The sequence below is a fragment of the Leucoraja erinacea genome, chromosome 22 (genome assembly GCF_028641065.1).
Source record: "Leucoraja erinacea ecotype New England chromosome 22, Leri_hhj_1, whole genome shotgun sequence".
Taxonomy (NCBI): Eukaryota; Metazoa; Chordata; class Chondrichthyes; order Rajiformes; family Rajidae; genus Leucoraja; species Leucoraja erinaceus.
The window spans coordinates 32,054,531-32,077,440 of NC_073398.1; the positions used below are offsets into that span (position 1 = coordinate 32,054,531).

Genomic DNA, 22,910 nt, shown 5'->3' on the forward strand with positions numbered 1-22,910 from the left:
TCGTAACCCTTGCTTTCCCTCTCTCTCCGTCCCTTCCCCATCCTAGTTCTCCACTGTCCTCCTGATTAAATATTATTGTTGTATGCCTCGTTGTCACATTCCCCTCAGCTAACAATGTAACATTCTACATTTCCTTGACCATCGTCCCTTTTGATCTGTGTTTTCACATCTTACCCTTCCATATCTCCATGTCTTCCTCTCCCCCAAGTCCCAGTCTGAAGAAGGGTCTCGACCCAATACGTCACCCATTCCTTCCCTCCCAGAGATGCTGCCTGTCCCGCTGGGTCTACTCCACTATTTTGTGTCTACGGTGCAAACCAGCATTCCTTGCAACAGATAGAATAGACAATAGACAATAGGTGCAGGAGTAGGCCATTCGGCCCTTCGAGCCAGCACCGCCATTCAATGTGATCACGGCTGATCATCCCCAATCAGTACCCCGTTCCTGCCTTCTCCCCATATCCCCTGACTCCGCTATCTTTAATAGCCCTATCTAGCTCTCTCTTGAAAGTATCCAAAGAACCTTCCTCCACCGCCCTCTGAGGCAGAGAATTCCACAGACTCACAACTCTCTGTGTGAAAAAGTGTTTCCTCGTCTCCGTTCTAAATGGCTTACCCTTTATTCTTAAACAGTGGCTGCTGGTTCTGGACTCCCCCAACATCGGGAACATGTTTCCTGCCTCTAGCTTGTCCAAACCCTTAAAAATCTTATATGTTTCAATAAGGTCCCCTCTCGTCCTTCTAAACTCCAGAGTGCACAAGCCCAGCCGCTCCATTCTCAATTCAAAACGCTTCGCGGTTTTGTTGACTAGTAAAGTAGAATCCCTCCTTTAATATAATACCTGATGCAGCAGCTTTGTATTGTTTACCACCGTCACTTGGCTGTAATGAAAATAATCCAGCGACGTTTCATCTAGATAGGCGCGACGCAAGATGGGTAGAATTTCTTGTGTGAACTGGCTGGAGACAAGAGAAATGGGACAAAATATCTCTGCAAAAGAAAAAAAACACAAATTAGCACAGCAGATTAACCTTTGAAAATAGTTACTCTCACAGAGATACATGTACAATTTCCAACTTTTTCACCTAAATGAAATAATTATAACATTTGAATAATAATGCTGTTATGCATGCGTAGCAATAACATCACTGTTGATAACAGGGTGTGCAGAACGCATAGCTTTCAAGATCCTACTGACACTAGAATTTTTAAGTGCTAGTCTCACGACAAATTGAGTGAGAATTGCTCGTCTTGGAGTGTCGATTGCAGGGCTATTGATTGTCTGCCAGTATCTTAATCACACCTCATGCTCGACCACAGACTGTTAATCTTTTCACAATTTACTATCCTGAAGTTAAAGCAACAAGGTTAAGCCCAATTCCACACCAAAAATAGACTCCCCCTATAATAAAACAAGACTCAAAATGCGGGAGTAACCCAGCGGGTCAGGCAGCAACCCTGGAGAACACGGGCGGGAGACTTTCTGGGTCGAGACCCTTCTTCAGTCTGATTGTGGGGAGGGGGGTGTGGTGGAGAAGAGAGAGGCAGGACAAGGCTGAGCAGGTATTAGGGTTGTTACAGGGGTGGTGAAGGGGGGGGGCGTTCCCCGACCCAAACCCCTCACCCGGCCTGAGATTTTATGGAGTTTTATATGTTGCTTGTTTGATTGAATTACTGGGCATCAGTGAGTTCATAAGTACACACTTTCATCAGTTCTCGGAGCAGAATTAGGCCATTCGGCCCATCAAGTCTACTCCGCCATTTAATCATGGCAGATCTATCTTTCCCTCTCAACCCCATTCTCCTGCCTTCTCCCCTTAACCCCTGATATCCGATGCTGCCTGGCCCACTGAGTTACTCCAGCACTTGTGTCATTTTTTTTGTTGTAAACCAGCATCTGCAGTTCCTTGTACCCACTCTTCCTATCCTATCTTCTTATCAATGCCACCGCGGCTTCTGCTGTCCAAATGTTGGGGAAGTCCAGAACAAGGGGGTCACAGTTTAAGGATAAGGGGGAAATCTTTTAGGACCGAGATGAGAAAAACATTTTTCACACAGGAGAGTGGTGAATCTCTGGAATTCTCTGCCACAGAAGGTAGTTGAGGCCAGTTCATTGGCCAGCGCATGATGTGCATTCTCTGCATATCCGTCGCCTCTTAAATGCCAGTATCCCATCTGCCTTCACCACCTCCACGCACCCGTAACCTCTTTTTCCCCAAAACCTCTCCCTCCCCCTTCTCCCCAAAACACCCCCCCCCCCCCCCCCCCCTTTCCACCCCCACCCAACACTTCCCTCCCGTGAACCCTGGCTGACCTTATCGCCCACCCTCCCACCTGCAACCCGTCCAATGGCTACACAATTCGCAACTTTTCAACCCTCGAGTTCCACAATTCGTGACACTTTATCCTTTCGGGACTCACACCTGCCTTTTCGTCCCTGGCCTCTGTCCACCAATCTGCCTCTCAAACAAAAACCTCTTCACCTATCACACATGCTGTATTACCTCTTACACGCTTGTCGAGCCCCTCAACTTCCAGCTTTCTTTCCCATCCCCTCCGCAATCAGTCTGAAGAAGAGTCCCCCACCCGAAGCGTCACCTATCCGTGTTTACAAGAATGATCCCAGCAATGAGCGAGGTTAAACCTAGGATGAGTAGCGTATGTCGACGCTGGGCCTGTAGTTTAGCAGAATGAGGAGGGACCTCATTGAAACATACAGAATAGTGAAAAGCTTCGATAGAGTGGATGTGGAGAGGATGTTTCCACTTGTGTGAGAGTCTAGGACTAGAGGTCACAGCCTCAGAATTAAAGGACGTTCTTTTAGGAAGAAGACGAGGAGAAACCTCTTTACTTTGCCACTGAAGGCTGTGGAGGCAAAGTCAGTAGATATTTTTTAAGGCATAGAGAGATAGAATCGTGATTAGTACGGGTGTCGGATGTTATGGGGAGAAGGCAGGAGAATGAGGTTAGGAGGGAAAGATAGATCAGATATGATTGAATGGTTGAGTAGACGATGGGCTGAATGGCCTAATTCTACTATCTCATGACCTTAAGTCGTCTAGAGATGCTGCCTGACCCACTGAATCCAGTGGTCCAACCTCCACAGCAGTGGCACAGCGGTGGAGTTGGCGCCTTGCAGCGCCGGAGACCCACGTCCACTCCTGACTGCGGGTGCTCCAGAACCGTGACAGAAGACTCCTCGTGGCGATCCCTGGAAACGACGACGCGATGCTCTCTGTATCGCGTCGGGTGACCAATTCTGTCAACATGTTAGACGATGACAAAAGCCAACAGCGAGCTACAACAAAGAGAAAGGAAGGCAGAGACGGCGGAAGAGGCCAGGCAGGCACCAAAACCAAACAACAGATGGCACCAGGACACCACCTGACTTATACTACCTGGAGAGCCCTAAACCGTCTCCGCACTAGAGTGGGACGTTGACGACTCAACCTGAAGAAGTGGGGCCTCTCAAACTCTGACAAGTGCAACCGTGGAGAGGTACAGACAATGGCCCACCTACTGACTTGCGGCGGAGAGGCATGCACTGCGGACCATCTCCACAGAGGCACAGATGTGGCACTGGCTGTGGCAACAAATCTATATTACTAAAAGTCTCATCTTGACCACTTCCTGTCTGCTCTGTATATTGATTTTAGAAAAAACGTTACCATAAATCGCTATGATTTTTGGCCCTCTTACTCACAAGTCCTCCACTGCTGAGACAGCCCCGACGATTTTTCCGATCGATGAAAAATAAAAAAGCTATGAGTGTTTAAAAAATCTTGCGATCAGCTGATTGATTCTGGAAGATCACGAGGGAAAGTCCACAACTATATTTCTGGGCTGTGAATCAACTGAACTGTGAGTCTGCAATGTACTTGCAACAAATGATTTGTTAGCCCTTAATGACAATGCAATGAGTTGTTTGGCAATTTAGTGGCTGCCACCCTGCTGGAAATGCAATGCAATTGAATGTGGTGGCCTGCACACTGCTTTAAATGCTATGCAATTGAATTTGATGGCCGTCACTCTGCTTGAGATGCTATGCAATTGAATTTGCTGGCCTGTAATTGGCTTGAAATGCAATGCAATTGAATTTGCTGGCCTGCATGCTGCTTGAAATGCTACAAAATTGATTTTGGTGACCTGCACTCTGGTTGAAATGCTACGAAACCGAATCTGGTGCCCAGCACTCTGCTTGAAATGCTATGAAACTGAATCTGGTGGCCTGTACTCTGCTTGAAAGGCTATGGAACTGAATTTGGGGGTCTGCACTCTGCTTGAAATGCAATGGAACTGAAGTTGGTGGCCTGCACTCTGCTAGAAATGCTATGCAATTGAATCTGGTGGCCTGTACTCCGCTTGAATTGCTAAGCAATTGAATTTGGTGGCCTGCACTCTGCTTGAAATGCTATTCAATTGAATTTGGTGGCCTGCACTCTGCTTGAAATGCTATGAAACTGAATTTGGAGGCCTGCACTTGCTTGAAATACTTTGAAACCAAATTTGATGGCCTGCACTCTGCTTGAAATACTGTGACACTGAATTTGGAGGCCAGCACTCAGCTTGAAATGCTATGAAAGTGAATTTGGTGGCCTGCACTCTGCTTCAGATGCTATGCAATTGAATTTGGTGGCCTGCACTCTGCTTGTAATGCTATGCAATTGAATTTGGTGGGCTGCACTCTGCTTGAAATGTTATGAAATTGATGTTCGTGGCCTGCACTTTGCTTAAAATGCTATGAGTCTGAATTTGGTGGCCTGCACTCTGCTTGAAATGCTATGAAACTGAAGTTGGTGGCCTGCACTCTGATGGAAATGCTATGAAACTGAAGTTGGTGGCCTGCACTCTGCTTGAAATGCTATGCAATTGAATTTGGTGGCCGTCACTCTGCTTGAAATGCTATGCAATTAAATTTGGTGGCCGGCACTCTGCTTGAAATGCCATGGAACTGAATCTGGTGGCCTGCACTCCGCTTGAATTGCTAAGCAATTGAATTTGGTGGCCTGCACTCTGCTTGAAATGCTATGCAATTGAATTTGGTGGCCTGCACTCTGCTTGAAATGCTGTGACACTGAATTTGGAGGCCAGAACTCAGCTTGAAATGCTATGAAAGTGAATTTGATGGCCTGCACTCTGCTTCAGATGCTATGCAATTGAATTTGGTGGCCTGCACTCTGCGTGAAATGCTATGCAATTGAATTTAGTGTCCTGCACTCTGCTTCAAATGCTAAGAAACTGAATTTGGTGGCCTGCATTCTGCTTGAAATGCTATGCAATTGAATTTGGTGGCCGGCACTCTGCTTGAAATGCTGTGCAATTGAGTTTGGTGGCCTGCACTCTGCTTGTAATGCTATGCAATTGAATTTGGTGGGCTGCACTCTGCTTGAAATGTTATGAAATTGATGTTCGTGGCCTGCACTTTGCTTAAAATGCTATGAAAATGAATTTGGTGGCCTGCACTCTGCTTGAAATGCTATGCAATTGATTTTGGTGGCCTGCACTCTGCTTGAAATGCTGTGCAATTGAATTTGGTGGCCTGCACTCTGCTTGTAATGCTATGCAATTGAATTTGGTGGGCTGCACTCTGCTTGAAATGTTATGAAATTGATGTTCGTGGCCTGCACTTTGCTTAAAATGCTATGAGTCTGAATTTGGTGGCCTGCACTCTGATGGAAATGCTATGAAACTGAAGTTGGTGGCCTGCACTCTGATGGAAATGCTATGAAACTGAAGTTGGTGGCCTGCACTCTGCTGGAAATGCTATGTAATACTATTTGGTGGCCTGCACTCTGCTAAAAATGTAATGCAAGTGAATTTGGTGGCCTGCACTCGGCTTGAAATGCTATGAAAGTGAATTTGGTGGCCTGCACTCTGCTTGAAATGCTATGAAAGTGAATTTGGAGGCTTGCTCTCAGCTTGAAATGCTATGCAATTGAATTTGGAGGCGTTCGCTCTGCTTGAAATGCTATGAAACTGAATTAGGTGGCCTGCATTCTGTTTGAAATGTTATGAAACTGAATTTGGTGGCCTGCACTCTGCTTGATGTGCCATGAAATCGAATTTGGTTGGCCTGCACTGCTTGCAATGCCATGAAACTGAATTTGGTGGCCTGCACTCTGCTTGAAATGCCATGCAATTGAATTTGTTGACCTATCTGCTTCCAATGCTATGAATTTTGTGGCCTGCATTCTGCTTGAAATACCATGCAATTGAATTTGGGGTGGCCTGCACTCTGCTTGAAATGTCATGTAATTGAATTTGGTGGCCTGCACTCTGCTTCAAATGCTATGAACCCGAATTTAGTGGCCTGCACTGTGCTTGAAATGCTATGAAACTGAATTTGGTGGCCTGCACTCTGCTTGATGTGCCATGAAATTGAATTTGGTGGCATGCACTGCTTGCAATGCCATGAAATTGAATTTGGTGGCCTGCATTCTGCTTGAAATGCCATGCAATTGAATTTGTTGACCTGCACTCTGCTTCCAATGCTATGCAATTGAATTTTGTGGCCTGCATTCTGCTTGAAATGCCATGCAATTGAATTTGGGGTGGCCTGCACTCTGCTTGAAATGTCATGCAATTGAATTTGGTGGCCTGCACTCTGCTTGAAATGCTATGAACCCGAATTTAGTGGCCTGCACTGTGCTTGAAATGCTATGAAACTGAATTTGGTGGCCTGCACTCTGCTTGATGTGCCATGAAATTGAATTTGGTGGCATGCACTGCTTGCAATGCCATGAAATTGAATTTGGTGGCCTGCACTCTGCTTGAAATGCCATGCAATTGAATTTGTTGACCTGCACTCTGCTTGCAATGCTATGCAATTGAATTTGGAGGCGTTCGCTCTGCTTGAAATGCTATGAAACTGAATTAGGTGGCCTGCATTCTGTTTGAAATGTTATGAAACTGAATTTGGTGGCCTGCACTCTGCTTGATGTGCCATGAAATCGAATTTGGTGGCCTGCACTGCTTGCAATGCCATGAAACTGAATTTGGTGGCCTGCACTCTGCTTGAAATGCCATGCAATTGAATTTGTTGACCTGCACTCTGCTTCCAATGCTATGCAATTGAATTTTGTGGCCTGCATTCTGCTTGAAATGCCATGCAATTGAATTTGGGGTGGCCTGCACTCTGCTTGAAATGCCATGCAATTGAATTTGGTGGCCTGCACTCTGCTTCAAATGCTATGAACCCGAATTTAGTGGCCTGCACTGTGCTTGAAATGCTATGAAACTGAATTTGGTGGCCTGCACTCTGCTTGATGTGCCATGAAATTGAATTTGGTGGCATGCACTGCTTGCAATGCCATGAAATTGAAGTTGGTGGCCTGCACTCTGCTTGAAATGCCATGCAATTGAATTTGTTGACCTGCACTCTGCTTCCAATGATATGCAATTGAATTTTGTGGCCTGCATTCTGCTTGAAATGCCATGCAATTGAATTTGGGGTGGCCTGCACTCTGCTTGAAATGCCATGCAATTGAATTTGGTGGCCTGCACTCTGCTTCAAATGCTATGAACCCGAATTTAGTGGCCTGCACTGTGCTTGAAATGCTATGAAACTGAATTTGGTGGCCTGCACTCTGCTTGATGTGCCATGAAATTGAATTTGGTGGCATGCACTGCTTGCAATGCCATGAAATTGAATTTGGTGGCCTGCACTCTGCTTGAAATGCCATGCAATTGAATTTGTTGACCTGCACTCTGCTTCCAATGATATGCAATTGAATTTTGTGGCCTGCATTCTGCTTGAAATGCCATGCAATTGAATTTGGGGTGGCCTGCACTCTGCTTGAAATGTCATGCAATTGAATTTGGTGGCCTGTACTCTGCTTCAAATGCTATGAACCCGAATTTAGTGGCCTGCACTATGCTTGAAATGCTATGAAACTGAATTTGGTGGCCTGCACTCTGCTTGATGTGCCATGAAATTGAATTTGGTGGCATGCACTGCTTGCAATGCCATGAAATTGAATTTGGTGGCCTGCACTCTGCTTGAAATGCCATGCAATTGAATTTGTTGACCTGCACTCTGCTTGCAATGCTATGCAATTGAATTTTGTGGCCTGCATTCTGCTTGAAATGCCATTCAATTGAATATGGGGTGGCCTGCACTCTGCCTGAAATGTCATGCAATTGAATTTGGTGGCCTGCACTCTGCTTGAAATGCTATGAACTCGAATTTAGTGGCCTGCACTCTGCTTCAAATGCTATGAACCCAAATTTAGTGGCCTGCACTCTGCTTGAAATGTTATGCAATTGAATTTGGTGCCTGCACTCTGCTTGAAATGCTATGCAATTGAATTTGCTGGCCTGCAATCTGCTTGAAATGATGTGCAATTGAATTTGGTGGCCTGCACCGTAAATTAGTGGCCCATGATACGAGTCATGCTTTTGTAGTTACGCACACTAGCTTATTAGCGTTGCGGTCTGCTGCACTCCACAGTCTGAAGTGAACTCTCAAGCGATAGCTTGTAATTGTTTATTCTAAATAAACAATGTATAACCTGACATGGTGCGAGGTCTTTATTATTACAAAACCAACATGGTGTCAAAGTTTCCAATCTCACCCTCCGATTGATTATATTGTTTTTATCTTAGTTTATTTTTTTAACTACGATTATGGCTACTGCTCTCAGAAAGCCAGATATCTTGGTGTTTGATGCTGATCTTGCAGAGCGATGGCGTGAGTTCGAGGAAGATTTCTCAATCTACATTGATGCTGATTATCCGAATGCAGCACCTGCTCTTCGTGCCTCGATTCTCCTTAACTTAGCAGGCACTGAGGCTGCACGACGTGCCAGTAGATTTCACTATGTACCGGCTGGTGTGGATGATAATAACGTACAAATCCCAGCAGAGTCCATCCGTGATCCTGAGTGCCTCCTATTTAAATTCCAACAACTATGTAAATTCCAACAACTATGTTAGAAATTAATGTGATCATTGAATCACATAAATTTTTCGCGATGTGTCAAAAACAGCGAGAACCGGTCGAGCTCTATGTCAGTGCACTGAAGCATGTAGTCGATGCGATTTTAGAGAAATCAACGCTAGTTTGATAAGAGATCGATTGATACATGGCATATTGAGTGATAAACTACGCGATGAATTGTTGCGTGAAGTGGGCCTGACCTTGAAAACCGCTGTTGCATAGCTAAGTTAACCAATGCCCACATTAAAACGCAAACATTTCCTGCTGCTCGTGAAGTTAATGCAGCCAGTGTGTCTAATCAAATTACAGCTCGACAGTTTCAGGGGCCAGTTAACAGTCCAAGATGGATTACTAATTGCTTTAATTGCAGAGCTTCACACACTGCAATTCGTGACCGGTGTCCGGCATTTGGAAAACTCTGCAGGCTCTGTAATAAAAGAAACAATTTCGCGAAATGCTGCAAATCGGGGAAACAACAAATTTGAAACGAGACAGTCTGTCAGCTTGTTAAACCAGGATGAATTTCCTGTCTCCCAGTTCCCACAAACAGATGATGACAGCACAGAGATTAATGTGCCTGCTTTGTCTGGTTCAGCGTCCAAGCTCGATCCCAAGGTCACTCATAAACAGCAAAACTCTCTATCTTAAGGTTGATAGCGGGGCTCGTTGTAACGCTATCTCCTTGGCTGTCTTCAAACAGCTACAAAACACCGAAGCTCTAACTCAGACAACTGCTTTACTCATCTCTTTTAATGGTGCAGCACTGTGCCCTATCGGCCAAGAAAAGTTACATTGTCATCTCAACGCCCGTGACCACTGACTGTTGACTGTGATTTTACACATCACGTTTTAACACAATACAAGGACTTGTTTAACGACGAGCTGGGCAGGTTGCCTGCCAGATGCACAATTACTATTGACCCTGGGGCAATCCCAGTTGTTCGTCCAGCTCACAGGATTCCCTATGCTATGCGGGATTGAGTACAAGGTGAACTTAACAGAATGGTGGCTCTTGGTGTGATTACTCCCATAACTGAACCCTCAGACTGGGTCTCCTGAATGGTTGCTGCTACTAAGAAGAATAAAGACGATACGAATTTGTATTAACCCCAAAATACAGCAATTAAGAGACGACTTTATCCAATGCGTTCGGAGGACGGGATTGCGACACAGATGGCAGATGCAACTGTATTCACAGTGCTAGATGCCAAGAATTCATTCTGGTAGATTCCACTGGAACAAAAATCCTCCATGCTGACAACTTTCAGCACACCGTTCGGACGATATAAATTTTTGAGAATGCCCTTTGGTACAAGTCCTGCCAGTGAAGTGGTTCAACAATCCATGGAGCAATTGTTTTCCGGATACCCCTGCTCCATCGTAGTGAACGATATCCTCATTGCTGGGAAAACGATCGAGGAACACGACGCCAATCTGACAAAAGCATTGAAGCGTGCCGAGGCCATCCATCTCAAATTCAACCCCAAAAAATGCAAAATGCGAATGAGGTAAAATACCTAGGCCATATAGGACGGCCTGAAAATGGATCCAGCAAAAAAACAGTGTCATTAATGAACTCCCAGCACCCACTGACGTGCCCAGCTTGCACAGGTTCCTTGGCATGGCGAACTATTTGAGCAAATTCATTCCTGATTTCAGCGAAACGTCAGCCCCATTACGCCTTCGCACACACAAAGACACTGCTTGGTCCTGGCATGAACAACAAGGGGGGGGGGGGGGGGGGGGGGGGTGTGGGTGTAGATTAGTGGCTCATGTTTGGGAAGCATTTAAAGGTCAGCAAAAAATAACTAAGAGATTAATTAAGACGGGGAAAATAGACTATGAAAGGAATTTAGCGAACAACATAAAAACTAATAGTAAGAGTTTTTATAGCTATATAAAAAGAAAAAGGGTGGCTAAGGTGAACGTTGGTCCATTGGAGGGTGAGACTGGAGAGTTGTTGGTGGGGAACATGGAAATGGCAAAGGCATTAAACGAGTATTTTGTATCAGTCTTCACCATAGAAGACACAAAAAATATTCCAACGCTGGACAAACAGGGGGCAGTAGGAATGGGAGGAGCTAAATACTATTAAGATCACCAAGGAGGTGGTATTAGGGAAATTAATGAGACTGAAGGAGGATAAATCCCCTGGGCCTGATGGATTACATCCAAGGGTCTTGAGGGAGATAGCGGTGGGGATTGTGGATGCATTGGTGATAATTTTCCAAAACTCCCTGGAGGCAGGAACGGTCCCAGTGGATTGGAAAATGGCCAATGTAACACCTATATTTAAAAAAGGAAGTAAACAGAAGGCGGGTAACTATAGACCGGTTAGTCTAACATCGGTGGTGGGTAAAATGTTAGAGACAATTATTAAAGAAACACTAACGGGGCACTTGGATAAACATGACTTCATCGGACAGAACCAACATGGTTTTGTGAAGGGGAAGTCCTGTTTAACGAATCTGCTCGAATTCTTTGAGGAAGTAACAACCCGGGTGGATAAAGGGGAACCGGTGGATGTGGTATACTTGGACTTCCAAAAGGCTTTTGACAAGGTGCCACATAAGAGACATAAGAGACTATTGCTAAAAATAAAAAATTATGGGATTGGGGGTAATATATTAGCATGGGTAGAGGATTGGCTAACAAATAGGAAGCAGAGAGTGGGGATAAATGGTTCATACTCGGGATGGCAACCGGTAACTAGCGGGGTTCCGCAAGGGTCGGTGCTGGGACCCCAGTTGTTCACAATTTATATAAATGATTTGGAGGAGGGAACCAAGTGTAATATATCAAAATTTGCGGACGATACAAAAATGGGAGGAAAAGTAGGGGATGAGGAGGATAGGAAGAGTCTGCAAAAGGATATAGATAAGCTAGGTGAGTGGGCAACAACTTGGCAGATGAAATTTAATACTAATAAATGTGAAGTCATTCACTTTGGGAAAAAAAATGATAGGGCAAGTTATTTTCTAAATGAGGAGGAGCTGCGTTGTAATGCAACGCAAAGGGATCTAGGGGTATTAGTACATGAATCAATGAAAGTTAGTATGCAGGTGCAGCAAGCAATCAGGAAGGCCAATGGAGTTTTGGCCTTTATTGCTAGGGGGATTGAGTATAAAAACACGGAGGTCTTGCTGCAGCTGTACACAGTATTAGTGAGACCACATTTGGAATACTGTGTACAGTTCTGGGGTCCATACTTAAGAAAGGATGTACTAGCCCTGGAGGCAGTGCAGCGAAGGTTTACAAGATTAATTCCTGCAATGAGGGGATTGACATATGAGGAAAGGTTAAGTAGGCTGGAACTCTACTCTTTGGAGTTTAGAAGAATGAGAGGCGATCTCATTGAAACATATAAGATCGTGAGGGGCCTTGATCGGGTGGATGCACCGAGGATGTTCCCAATGATCGGGGAAACTAGAACTAGGGGACATAGTTGCAGAATAAGGGGGGGCTCTTTTAAAACTGAGATGAGGAAGAACTTCTTCACCCAGAGGGTGGTTAATTTATGGAATTCACTGCCCCAGGGAGCAGTGGAAGCAGAAACTTTAAATATATTTAAGACTAAAATAGATGGTTTTTTAGCTGCCAAGGGGATAAGGGGCTACGGGGAGAGGGCAGGGATATGGACCTAGGTATGGTTAGTATAGTAAGACCTGAGTGATCTCCTGGACAAGTGTCGATCGCCTGGATTGGGGTCGGAGAGGAATTTCCCGGATTTTTTTTCCCGAATTGGACCTGGGTTTTTATCCGGTTTTTTGCCTCCCCCAGGAGATCATGAGGTTCTTGGGGTGGAGAGGGGTGATAGCGGTAAAAAGGGGAGGGTAGTGTCTTGTGTTCTGTGTCTTGTGTCTACTGTTTGTGGGTAAGTGTGTCTGTTTAGTGTTCAGCCATGAGCGAATGGCGGTGCGGGCTCGACGGACCTGGTGGTCTACTCTCGCACCTACTTTCTATGATTCTATGATTCTATGTTACGAGTCATGCTTTTGCAGTTACTCCCACTAGCTTATTAGCGTCGCGGTCTACTGCACTCCACAGTCTGAAGTGCTCTCAAGTGAGAGCTTGTCGTTGTTTATTCTAAATAAACAGTGTAAACCTGACATGGTGTGAGGTCTTTATTATTACAAGGACTCCAAACCAACATGCACTCTCCTTCAAATGCAATGGAATTGAATTTGGTGGCCTGCACTCTGCTTGAAATGCTATGAAACGGCATTTGATGGCCTGCACTCTGCTTGAAATGCTATGAAACGGCATTTGGTGGACTGCACTCTGCTTGAAATGCTATGAGGTGTGGAAGCACTGAGCTGCAGACTGCATAGGCCGAACTCACGGTCACTTGGTCGACGCTCGCCCGCCCACCCCCTCGCTCAGGGTCCTCGTGTTGGCGCATGGTGGGGAGGTTGCTGCTGCTCTCTGCCTCTGTCACTGCCCCTGCACTCTGCCCTCTCTACCCCCCTTCCTCTCTAGCCAAGCAGGCACGTTGGGGGCTATGCATGAGTGGTTGGGGCGGGGATAGGATAAAAGGAGTGAATGAATAATATTAATATATCAAGGGGGTGGTGTGTGTGTGTGTGTGGCCACAGGCCGCCCCCCCCCCCCCCCCCCTTCTCGCAACCGCGCGTTGAGGGGACGGGACCCAACGGGTCCCACTTGGTCCAGTATATTACTAAAATTCTCATTGTGTTTGTTTCTATGTTTATCCATCTGTGTGGGCTGCCAGAACTACGCCAAAACGCCACAATTTCTGGCCCACCTTACTCACCATTGCCTGATGTGCGGTGTATCGTTTAAGTTACATTCATTGTCACATGCACCAATTGGTACAGTGAGATTTGAGTTATCATACACAGAATAAAAAGAACACAAAACACGATAAGAATTTAACACGAACATCCCCACACAGCGAGATCAACGTTTCCCGCTCTGAGGGAAGGCAATAAAGTTCAGTCATCTCCCTCTATGTTCACCCGTGGTCGGGTTCTTTGAGCCCTCCGCTGTCGCCACTACGGCGGCCCGATGTCCAGACCTCTCGCCGGTATAATTGGAACTCTGATGTCAAAACGGAAGAACACTCTCAGTGGCTTCGAGTTTCCGAATCGGCCGCTTCTTACCGGGAGACCGTGGCTCCCGAAGTTCACAGGCCGAGCTGGGCAGATTCAACACTGGCGACCCTCGGCAAAAGATCCCTGGACTCGGTGATGTTAAAGTCAGAGCCACCGGCGGCTAGAAGCTCCACAAGCCACAGCTCTGTGATGTTAAAGCATCAGGCTCAACACTCCGGAGTTTCAACACAGGCGATCCCCAGTAAGGCTCCGCCCCGCTCCGTCATGGAATCCAATGCGGCACCGCTGCTGAAACTCTGGCCAGTCTCCGGTAGGAAAGATGGTAGGCCGCGAGGGGGGGAGATGGCGAAGAAGGACTCGGAGAAAAGACACATCCTCAATCAGGAAGTGACTGGGAAACCGTTTCCCCGCTTCCCCTCCCCCCACATAAAAAAATAAACCATACTTTTGACACTAAACGTAACAAAAAGACAAACTGCTGGCGAGGCTGCCGCGCGCGGCGCCACCCGATGACGTATCGTTCAGATTGATTATATAATTTACAAGTTATTCACATTTTAAACTTAACGAAACCTCACTTTGAGAAAAAAAATCTTCAATCTGCACTGGCAGTTAGCAGCGTATGACGGCACAATAGGATCTCATTTATATAAAATGCCCGTCAGCATTGTTCCACCCCACAGTGGGATCTCATTTACATTTTTTTTTTTTTAATCGTTTTCAAAAACACAGCAGCTTCCACCTCACAATGACGTCAAGGGGGGTAGGGAGGGGAGAGGGGTTATTGAGAGAGGGAGGGAGTAACTGAGGGTAGGGGAAAGGGAGAGAGAGGTGAGAGAGGGAGTGTGGGAGAGGAGAAAGAAGAGGGAGGGAGAAGAGGAGGGGGAGGGAGTGCTGGGGGATGAGGGGAAATGAACGTTGGGGAAACGGGTCGCGTCGGGGGCACACTTTAAACTTTACAAAACCCGGCTTTGACAAAATTCACTTGAATGCACTAACAGTTAACAATTTATGACGTCACAATGGGATCCCGAATCTCATTTATATAAAAGATTACTCTTTTCGAAAAAATTCCATTACAATGTTAACAAAGACAGGACTCCCAGCGCAATGGGAGGTTTGTTGCATTTAGTATTTGGTAAGGAGAGGGAGATTTGGTAAGGAGAGAGAGGGAGTGGGGGAGGATTCTTGTTTAATGTTATTTAGATAATGGAGAGGAGAGGGGTAGGGAGGGGAGAGGGGTTATGGAGGATGGGAGTGAGTGACTGAGTGTAGGGGAAAGGAGAGGTGAGAGAGGGTGTAGGGGGAGGGAGGATGAGAGGAAAGAAGAGGGAGTGCTGGGGATGATGGGAAATGAGCCGCGCCTGCGCAGTTGGGGGCTATGGGTGAGTGGTGGAATAATGCGTTGGGGGAACGGGGCCCAACAGGTCCCACTTGGTCTAGTACCCCTCTAAACGTTTCCTGTCCACATACCTGACCAAATGTTTTTTGAAAGTAGAGGAAGGAACTGCAGATGCTGATTTACCCCAAACATAGACATAAAAAGCTGGAGTAACTCAGTGGGAAAGGCAGCATCTCTGGAGAGAAGGAATGGGCGATGTTTCGGGTCAAGAGTCAAGAATATTTTATTGTCATATTCCCAGAGGGGACAATGAAATTCTTGCTTGCTGCATCACAACAGAATATGTAAACAAAGTACATAACGGAAGAAAAAAAGTTCAGTGTGTGTGTGTACACACATGCACACATACTCAATAAATAACAAATATAGTGCAATAATAATGATAGTCTGTTGCAGTTCAGAGCTTATTTGTTGCTGTGTTTAATATCCTGAAGGCTGCAGGGAAGAAGCTTTTCCTGAAGCTGGACATTGCAGATTTCAAGCTCCTGTACCTTTTTCCCGATGATAATGGTGACATGAGCGTGTGTCCAGGATGGTGTGGGTCTTTGATGATGTTGGCTGCCTTTTTGAGGTAGTGACTTTGATAGACCCCTTCGATGGTGGGGAGGTCAAAGCCGGTGATGGACGGGGCAGTGGGTCACAACTTTTTGCAGTCTTTTCTGCTCCTGGACGTTCAAGTTGCCCCATCAGGCCACGATGCAAACCAGTCAGTATGCCCTCTACTGTGCACCTGTAGAAGTTCAGGAGAATCGTCTTTGACATGCCGAATCTCTGTAATCTTCTCAGGAAGTAGGGTCGCTGATGTGCCTTCTTTATTATTGCATCAGCGCGCAGGGTCCAGGAAAGGTCTTCGGAAATATGCACGCCCAGGAATTTGACGTTTTTGACCCTCTCCACCATGTTGTAAGGAGGATTGTGGGTCCTCATCCTTCCCCTACCAAAGTCCACAATTAGTTCCTTGGTTTTGCTGGTGTTGAGAGCCAGGTTGTTGTGCTGGCACCATTTGGTCAATCGGTCGATCTCACTTCTATATTCTGACTCATCCCCATCTGTGATTCGTCCACCCACAGTGGTGTCGTCGGCGAACTTGATGACGGAGTTTGCACTATGTCCAGCAGTCATGGGTATAGAGTAAAGCAGGGGGCTGAGTACGTAGCCTTGAGGTGCTCCGTACTGATTGTTACTGAGGATGAAGCGTTTCTGCCAATTCGAAAACTGAGGTCTGTGGATGAGGAAGTCGAGGATCCAATTGCAGAAGGATGCGCCGAGACCCAGTTCCGTGAGCTTGGTAACCAGCTTGGTGGAGATGATGGTATTGAATGCCGAGCTGTAGTCTATAAACAACAGCCTGACGCAAGTGTTTTTATTGTCCAAGTGGTCCAATGTAGAGTGGAGAGCCAGTGAGATCGTATTGTCCATTGATCTGTTGTGGCAGTAGGCGAACTGAAGTGGTTAGGAAACACTCGGAAGGTTTTTGTTGGAACGCAGTCCTCCACACATTTCTTTATGAAATCTGTAACGATTGTGGGGTATTCATTCAGGTCCGTTGCCGAGTCCTTGAACATTGCCCAGTCTACAGACTCCAAGCAGACCTGTAGTTGTTCCTATGCCTCCCCAGACCAGCTCTGTGTAGTCCTCACCTCTGGGGGTGCGCTCTTCAGTCACTGCCTGTATGCAGGAAGAAGCAGCTCCACTGAATGATCGGATTTCCCGAAGTGAGGGCGAGGGATAGAGCGATAGGCATTCTTGATGGTCGTATAGCAGTGGTCACGGATGTTTAGTCCTCTGGTGCTGCAGGCGACATGCTGGTGGTAGTTTGGGAGTGACTTTTTAAGGTTGGCTTTGTTGAAGTCCCCGGCTATGGTGGTAGACGCCTCGGGGTAAGCTGTCTGGTGCTTGTTGACCACGGCGTGCAGCTCCTGCAGTGCCAGATGGACGTCTGCTTGGGGTGGGATGTAGACTGCGGTCAGGATAATGGAGGTGAATTCCCTCAGTAGGTAGAAGCGGCTGCACATCACCGCCAGATGTTCCAGGTGCGGAGAGCAGGAGTTAGACAGAACTTCCACTTCTAAGCAACACGAAGAGTTGACCATGAGGCAGACGCCCCCTCCTCTCCCTTTCCCAGATGCGTGCGTACGGTCCATACGGTGGATAGAGAAACCTTCAGGCTGGACTGCTGTGTCTGTGGAGCTGGGGGTGAGCCATGTCTCTGTGAAACAGAACACAGAGCATTCTCCCTCAGCTCCCTTTGGTAAAGAAGCCTTGACCTTAGGTCCTCCACTTTATTTTCTAGAGATTGTACGTTTGCTAGTAGGATGGTAGGGCGAGGGGATCGTAGTCCCCTGCGCTTCAGTCTGACTTGTTGTCCTGCCCGCCGGCCACGTTTCCGTACGTAATGGAGGCCTCCCCGGTGTTTATAGGTACTGTACGTCCTGTACCTGCGAGTCTGTGCCAAGTCGGGGATTACCCAGCGATCGGGGATTCCCTTATAGTCGGCAGCTCCAGCTCCGTTGTTACCGGGAGATCCTGCCCGAAGGCCACGTTCCCGTGCACCATGGAGGCCTCCACGATGATTCCAGGTATAGTACCTGCGATGCTCCGCCGGGTCGGGGATTCACTCCGCTCCGGAATTGTTTCACAATAGCGCTAACGCCTTTAAATGTGTTAGCAGCTTGTCGGTTACAGCGCTGGTTTCTGCCGTTTCTTTTATCCAGGCAAACTGAGAAAAGCTGTATTTGATTGTATTCTGCTGGGCTGCTAGGAAAATGTCGCCATAAGCCAGCGCCATTTTAGATCAAATTAGATCGAGACCCTTTTTCAGACTATATTATTGCCTTCTTAATTACTTGTTGCACCAAAATCTTAATTATGTGTTTCATGCACAAGACCATCTGAATCCCCTGTACTTTACTCTGTCCCGACCTCCGAGTTATTAACATGTATAGTAAATAATTGCGAGCCAGGAAGTCATCAGTGGGGCAAACTCCCTTCTTTTCATCAAACCAGCCTGAAAAAGAGCGACATTTATTTTGTCTTCAATCCTTCTGCCTGACACTGACAGTTCCTATCAGTCAGTTCAGGCTGTTTTGGGCAAAAAGCCAGAACGGGGTATTGATTTAGGATGATCAGCCACGATCATACGTACCTCGGTGACTGCCAATCAACACACCACCCCCCCCCCCCCCCCCCGCCCCCCGCCTCCCGGACACTTTTTTTTATTTCTTTTTTTTAATTCAAATCGTTTGCTATGTCGCTCTTCAAGGGAGATGCTAAATGCATTTCGTTGTCTCTGTACTGTACACTGACAATGACAATTAAAATTGAATCTGAATCTGAAATTGAATGGCGGTGCTGGCTCGAGGGGCCGAATGGCCCACTCCTGCACCTATTGTCTTTGTTTCAATGTTTAGTTTATCGTTATGTCATGTGTATCGAGGTACAGTGAAAAGTTTTTGTTGCGTGCTAACCAGTCAGCAGAAAGATAACACGAGCCATTTACAATGTAAGGATACATGATGAGGGAATAACGTTTAGTGCAAGGTAAAGCCAGCAAAGTCCAATGAAGGATAGTCGGGTAAAGAGTAGACTATCTTGACTTGTATCTATCTTGTAGTGTTCCGTGAGATTCTCATCGCCCCATTACAGGAAGGATGTGGAGACATTGCAAAGGGTGCAGCAGATGAGGTTACCAGAATGATGCCTGTATTCGGAGGCATTAGCTACAGAGAGAGGTTGAACAGACGTAGATGGTTTTCGCTGGAACGCCAGAACTCGAGGGGGAATCCCGACAGAAGTAGAATTATGAGATGTATAGACAGGGTAGACAGTCAGAACCTTTTTCTCCAGGATGGAAATATCACTAGCTTTAAGTCGAGAGGGGCAAAGTTTAAAGGTACATTCTTTTATTTTGAGGCTCTGCCCTTTGGTCCCAGATTCTCGCACCACTGGAAACATCCACTCTGCAAAAAAACCTAGATGGCAAATTGCACACACCAAACTACAGATAACATCAGCCAACTATTTTTGTTTCCTTGATGATGCAATGTGACCAACAAGTAATTGTTGTCCAGAATTCTGCGAGGAATATTTGTTCTGTTCTGAATTAAACAAAAGATTGATTCATTGCTCCATTTTACATTCTCCGGGACAGGTGAATGGCCTGTTTTAACATCGCAGGCGGGAATAGTGTCTCAAATAACATCATACACCTTTGTACTTGGCTGAAGTGCCTGCCTGGGTTAAAGAGCTCAACTTTCCAAGGTGGGGCTTGAACTCCTGACTCACAAAAGACAATCCTGGGTTCGAGAGACAACCTGGCACTCTTCTTCACCGAGGGATGCAGAACAGAGAAAGGCCCTTCGGCACAGTGGCGTTGTGGCTGAGTTGCTGCCTTACAGCACCAGAGACCCGGGTTCGATCCTGACTACATGTGCGATTGGTATTGCATTTTGTATGTTCTCCCTGTGACCTGCGAGGGTTTTCTCCGGGAGCTCCGGTTTCCTCCCACATTCCAAAGACGTTCAGATTTGTTAGTTAATTGGCTTGGTAAAAATGTGGGAGTAACTCAGCGGATGAGGCAGCATCTCTGGTGAAAAGGAATAGGTGGCGTTTTGGGTCAGACTCTGAAGAAGGGTCCTGACCCAAAACATCACCTATCCATTTTATACAGATATGTGCCTGACCCCACTGGCGAGAAAATAAAACGGGGAAGTTGGCTCAACTGTGGCTAATGAGGGAAATTAGGGATATTGTTAAATCCAAGAAAGAGGCATATAAATTGGCCAGAGGAAGCAGCAAACTTATTTGCTGGGAGAAACTTATTCAACTGAGGAGGACAAAGGTCTTAAGCTTCTTTAGATATGTGAAGATGAAAAGATTTGTGAAGATGAATGTAGGTCACACTGAATGGCGGTGCTGGCTCGGGCCCAATGGCCTACTCCTGCACCTATTGTCTATTGTCCCTTACAGTCAGAAACAGGTGAATTTATAATGGAAAACAAGGAAATGGCAGACCAGTTAAATAAGTACTTTGGTTCCGTCTTCACTAAGGAAAACACAAACAATCTCCCAGAAATACTAGGGGACCGAGGGTCTAGTGGGAGGGAGGAACTGAAGGGAATCCACATTCGTCAGGAAATGGTGTTAGGTAAACTGTGGGGACTGAAGGCAGATAAATCCCCAGGGCCTGATGGTCTGCATCCTAGAGTACTCAAGGAGGTGCCCTGGAAATTGTGGATGCATTGGTGATCATTTTCCAATGTTTTATTGACTCAGGATGTGGCCCTTGTGGCTAAGGGGATCAGAGGGTATGGAGAGAAGGCAGGTACGGGATACTGAGTTGGATGATCAGCCATGATCATATTGAATGGCGGTGCAGGTTCGAAGGGCCGAATGGCCTACTCCTGCACCTAATTTCTATGTTTCTATGATCAGTTCCTGTGGACTAGAGGGTAGCCAATGTAACCCCACTTTTTAAGAAAGGAGGGAGAGAGAAAACAGGGAATTATAGACCAGTTAGCCTTACATCGGTAGTGGGGAAGATGCTGGAGTGGATTATTAAAGATGTAATAGCAGCGCATTTGGGAAACAGTGACAGGATCAGTCAAAGTCAGCATATGAAGGGGAAATCATGCTTGACTAATCTTCTGGCATTTTTTGAAGATGTAACGAGTAGAATGGATAAGGGAGAGCCAGTGGATGTGGTATATCTGTTCTATCAAAAAGCCTTTGAAAAGATCCCACACAAGAGATTAGTGTGCAAAATGAAAGCACATGGTATTGGGTATTCACAACAATAGAGAACTGGTTGGCAGACAGGAAGCAAAGAGTCGGAACTAACAGGCCCTTTTCAGAATGGCAGGCAGTGGCCACAAGGCTCAGTGCTGGGACCCAAGTTATTTACAATATATTTTGACGATTTAAACAAGGGAGTTAAATGTAACATCTCCGTGATTGCTGATGACACAAAGGTGAGTGGCAGTGTGAGCTGCAAGGAGGTTGTTATGAGGCTGCAGGGTGACTTGGATAGGTTGGGGGAGTGGGCAGATACATGGCAGATGCAGTATAATATGGCTAAATGTGAGGCTATCCACTTTGGTAGCAAGAACAAGGCGGCAGATTATTATCTGAATGGTGTCAGATTAGGAAGAGGGGAGGAGCAACGAGATCTGGGTGTCCTTTTAGAAACATAGAAAATAGGTGCAGGAGGAGACCATTGGTCCTTTGATCCAGCCTCGCCATTCATTGTGGATCATCTACAATCAGTAACCCGTGCCTGCCTTCTCCCCATATCCCTTCATTTTGCTAGCCCCTAAAGCTCTATCTAACTCTCTTTTAAATTCATTCAGTGAATTGGCCTCTACTGCCTTCTGCGGCAGAGAATTCCGCAAATTCACAACTCTCAGGGTGAAAAAGTTTTTTCTCGTCTCAATTTTAAATGGCCTCCCTTTTATTCTTAGACTGAGGCCCCCGGTTCTGGATTCCCCCAACATTGGGACCATTTTTCATGCATTTAGCTTGTCCAGTCCTTTCATAAGTTTCTATAAGATTCCCTCTCATCCTTCTAAATTCCAGTGAATACAAGCCCAGTCTTTCCAATCTTTCCTCATATGACAGTCCAGCCATCCCGGGGATTAACCTCGTGAACCTACGCTGCACTACCTCAAGAGCAAGGATGTCCTTTCTCAAATTAGGAGACCAAAATTGCACACAATACTCCAGATGTAGTCTCACCAGGGCCCTGTACAACTGCAGTAGGACCTCTTTACTCCTATACATCAGTCACTGAAAATAAGCATGCAGGTACAGCAGGCAGTGAAGAAAGCAAATGGCATGGTGGCCCTCATAGTGAGAGGATTTGTGTATAGGAGCAAAGAGGTCCTACTGCAGTTGTACAGGGCCCTGGTGAGACCACACCTTGAGTATTGTATGCAGTTTTGGTCTCCTAATTTGAGGCAAGACATTCTTGATATTAAGGGACTGCAGCGTAGGTTCACCAGGTTAGTTCCCGGGTTGGCGGGACTGATATATGATGAAAGAATGTGTCGATTGGGCTTGTATTCACTGGAATTTAGCAGATGAGAGGGGATCTTATGGAAACATATAAAATTCTTAAGGGATTGGACAGGCGAGATGCAGGAAAACTGTTCCCCATGTTGGGGGAGTCCAGAACCAGGGGTCACAGTTTAAGAATAAAGGGGTAGGCCATTTAGGACTGAGATGAGCAAAAACTTTTTCATCCAGAGAGTTGTGAACCTGTGGAATTCTCTACCACGGAAGGCAATGGCCAATTCACTGGATGTTTTCAAGAGAGAGTTAGATTTAGATCTTGGGGCTAAAGGAATCAAGGGATATGGGGAAAAAGCAGGGTTGGGATACTGATTTTGAATGATCAGCCATGATCGTATTGAATGGCTATACAGGCTCGAATGGCTTAATGGCCTACTTCTACACCTATTTTCTATGTTTCGGGTCGGGGCCCTTCCTCGCACTGAA

General features: G+C 46.2%; 1 protein-coding gene across 9 annotated transcripts in view; it reads right to left on the reverse strand.

Moving 5' to 3' along the window:
* tasor2 (transcription activation suppressor family member 2) overlaps nucleotides 1-22,910 on the reverse strand; it is a 127,830-nt gene that overhangs the window by 79,198 nt on the left and 25,722 nt on the right. For all 9 annotated transcript variants that reach the window (XM_055653407.1, XM_055653406.1, XM_055653412.1 and 6 more), the window contains exon 2: nucleotides 843-991. In XM_055653407.1, the coding sequence (XP_055509382.1) occupies nucleotides 843-991 (149 nt within the window). The remainder of the gene's footprint in view (nucleotides 1-842; nucleotides 992-22,910) is intronic.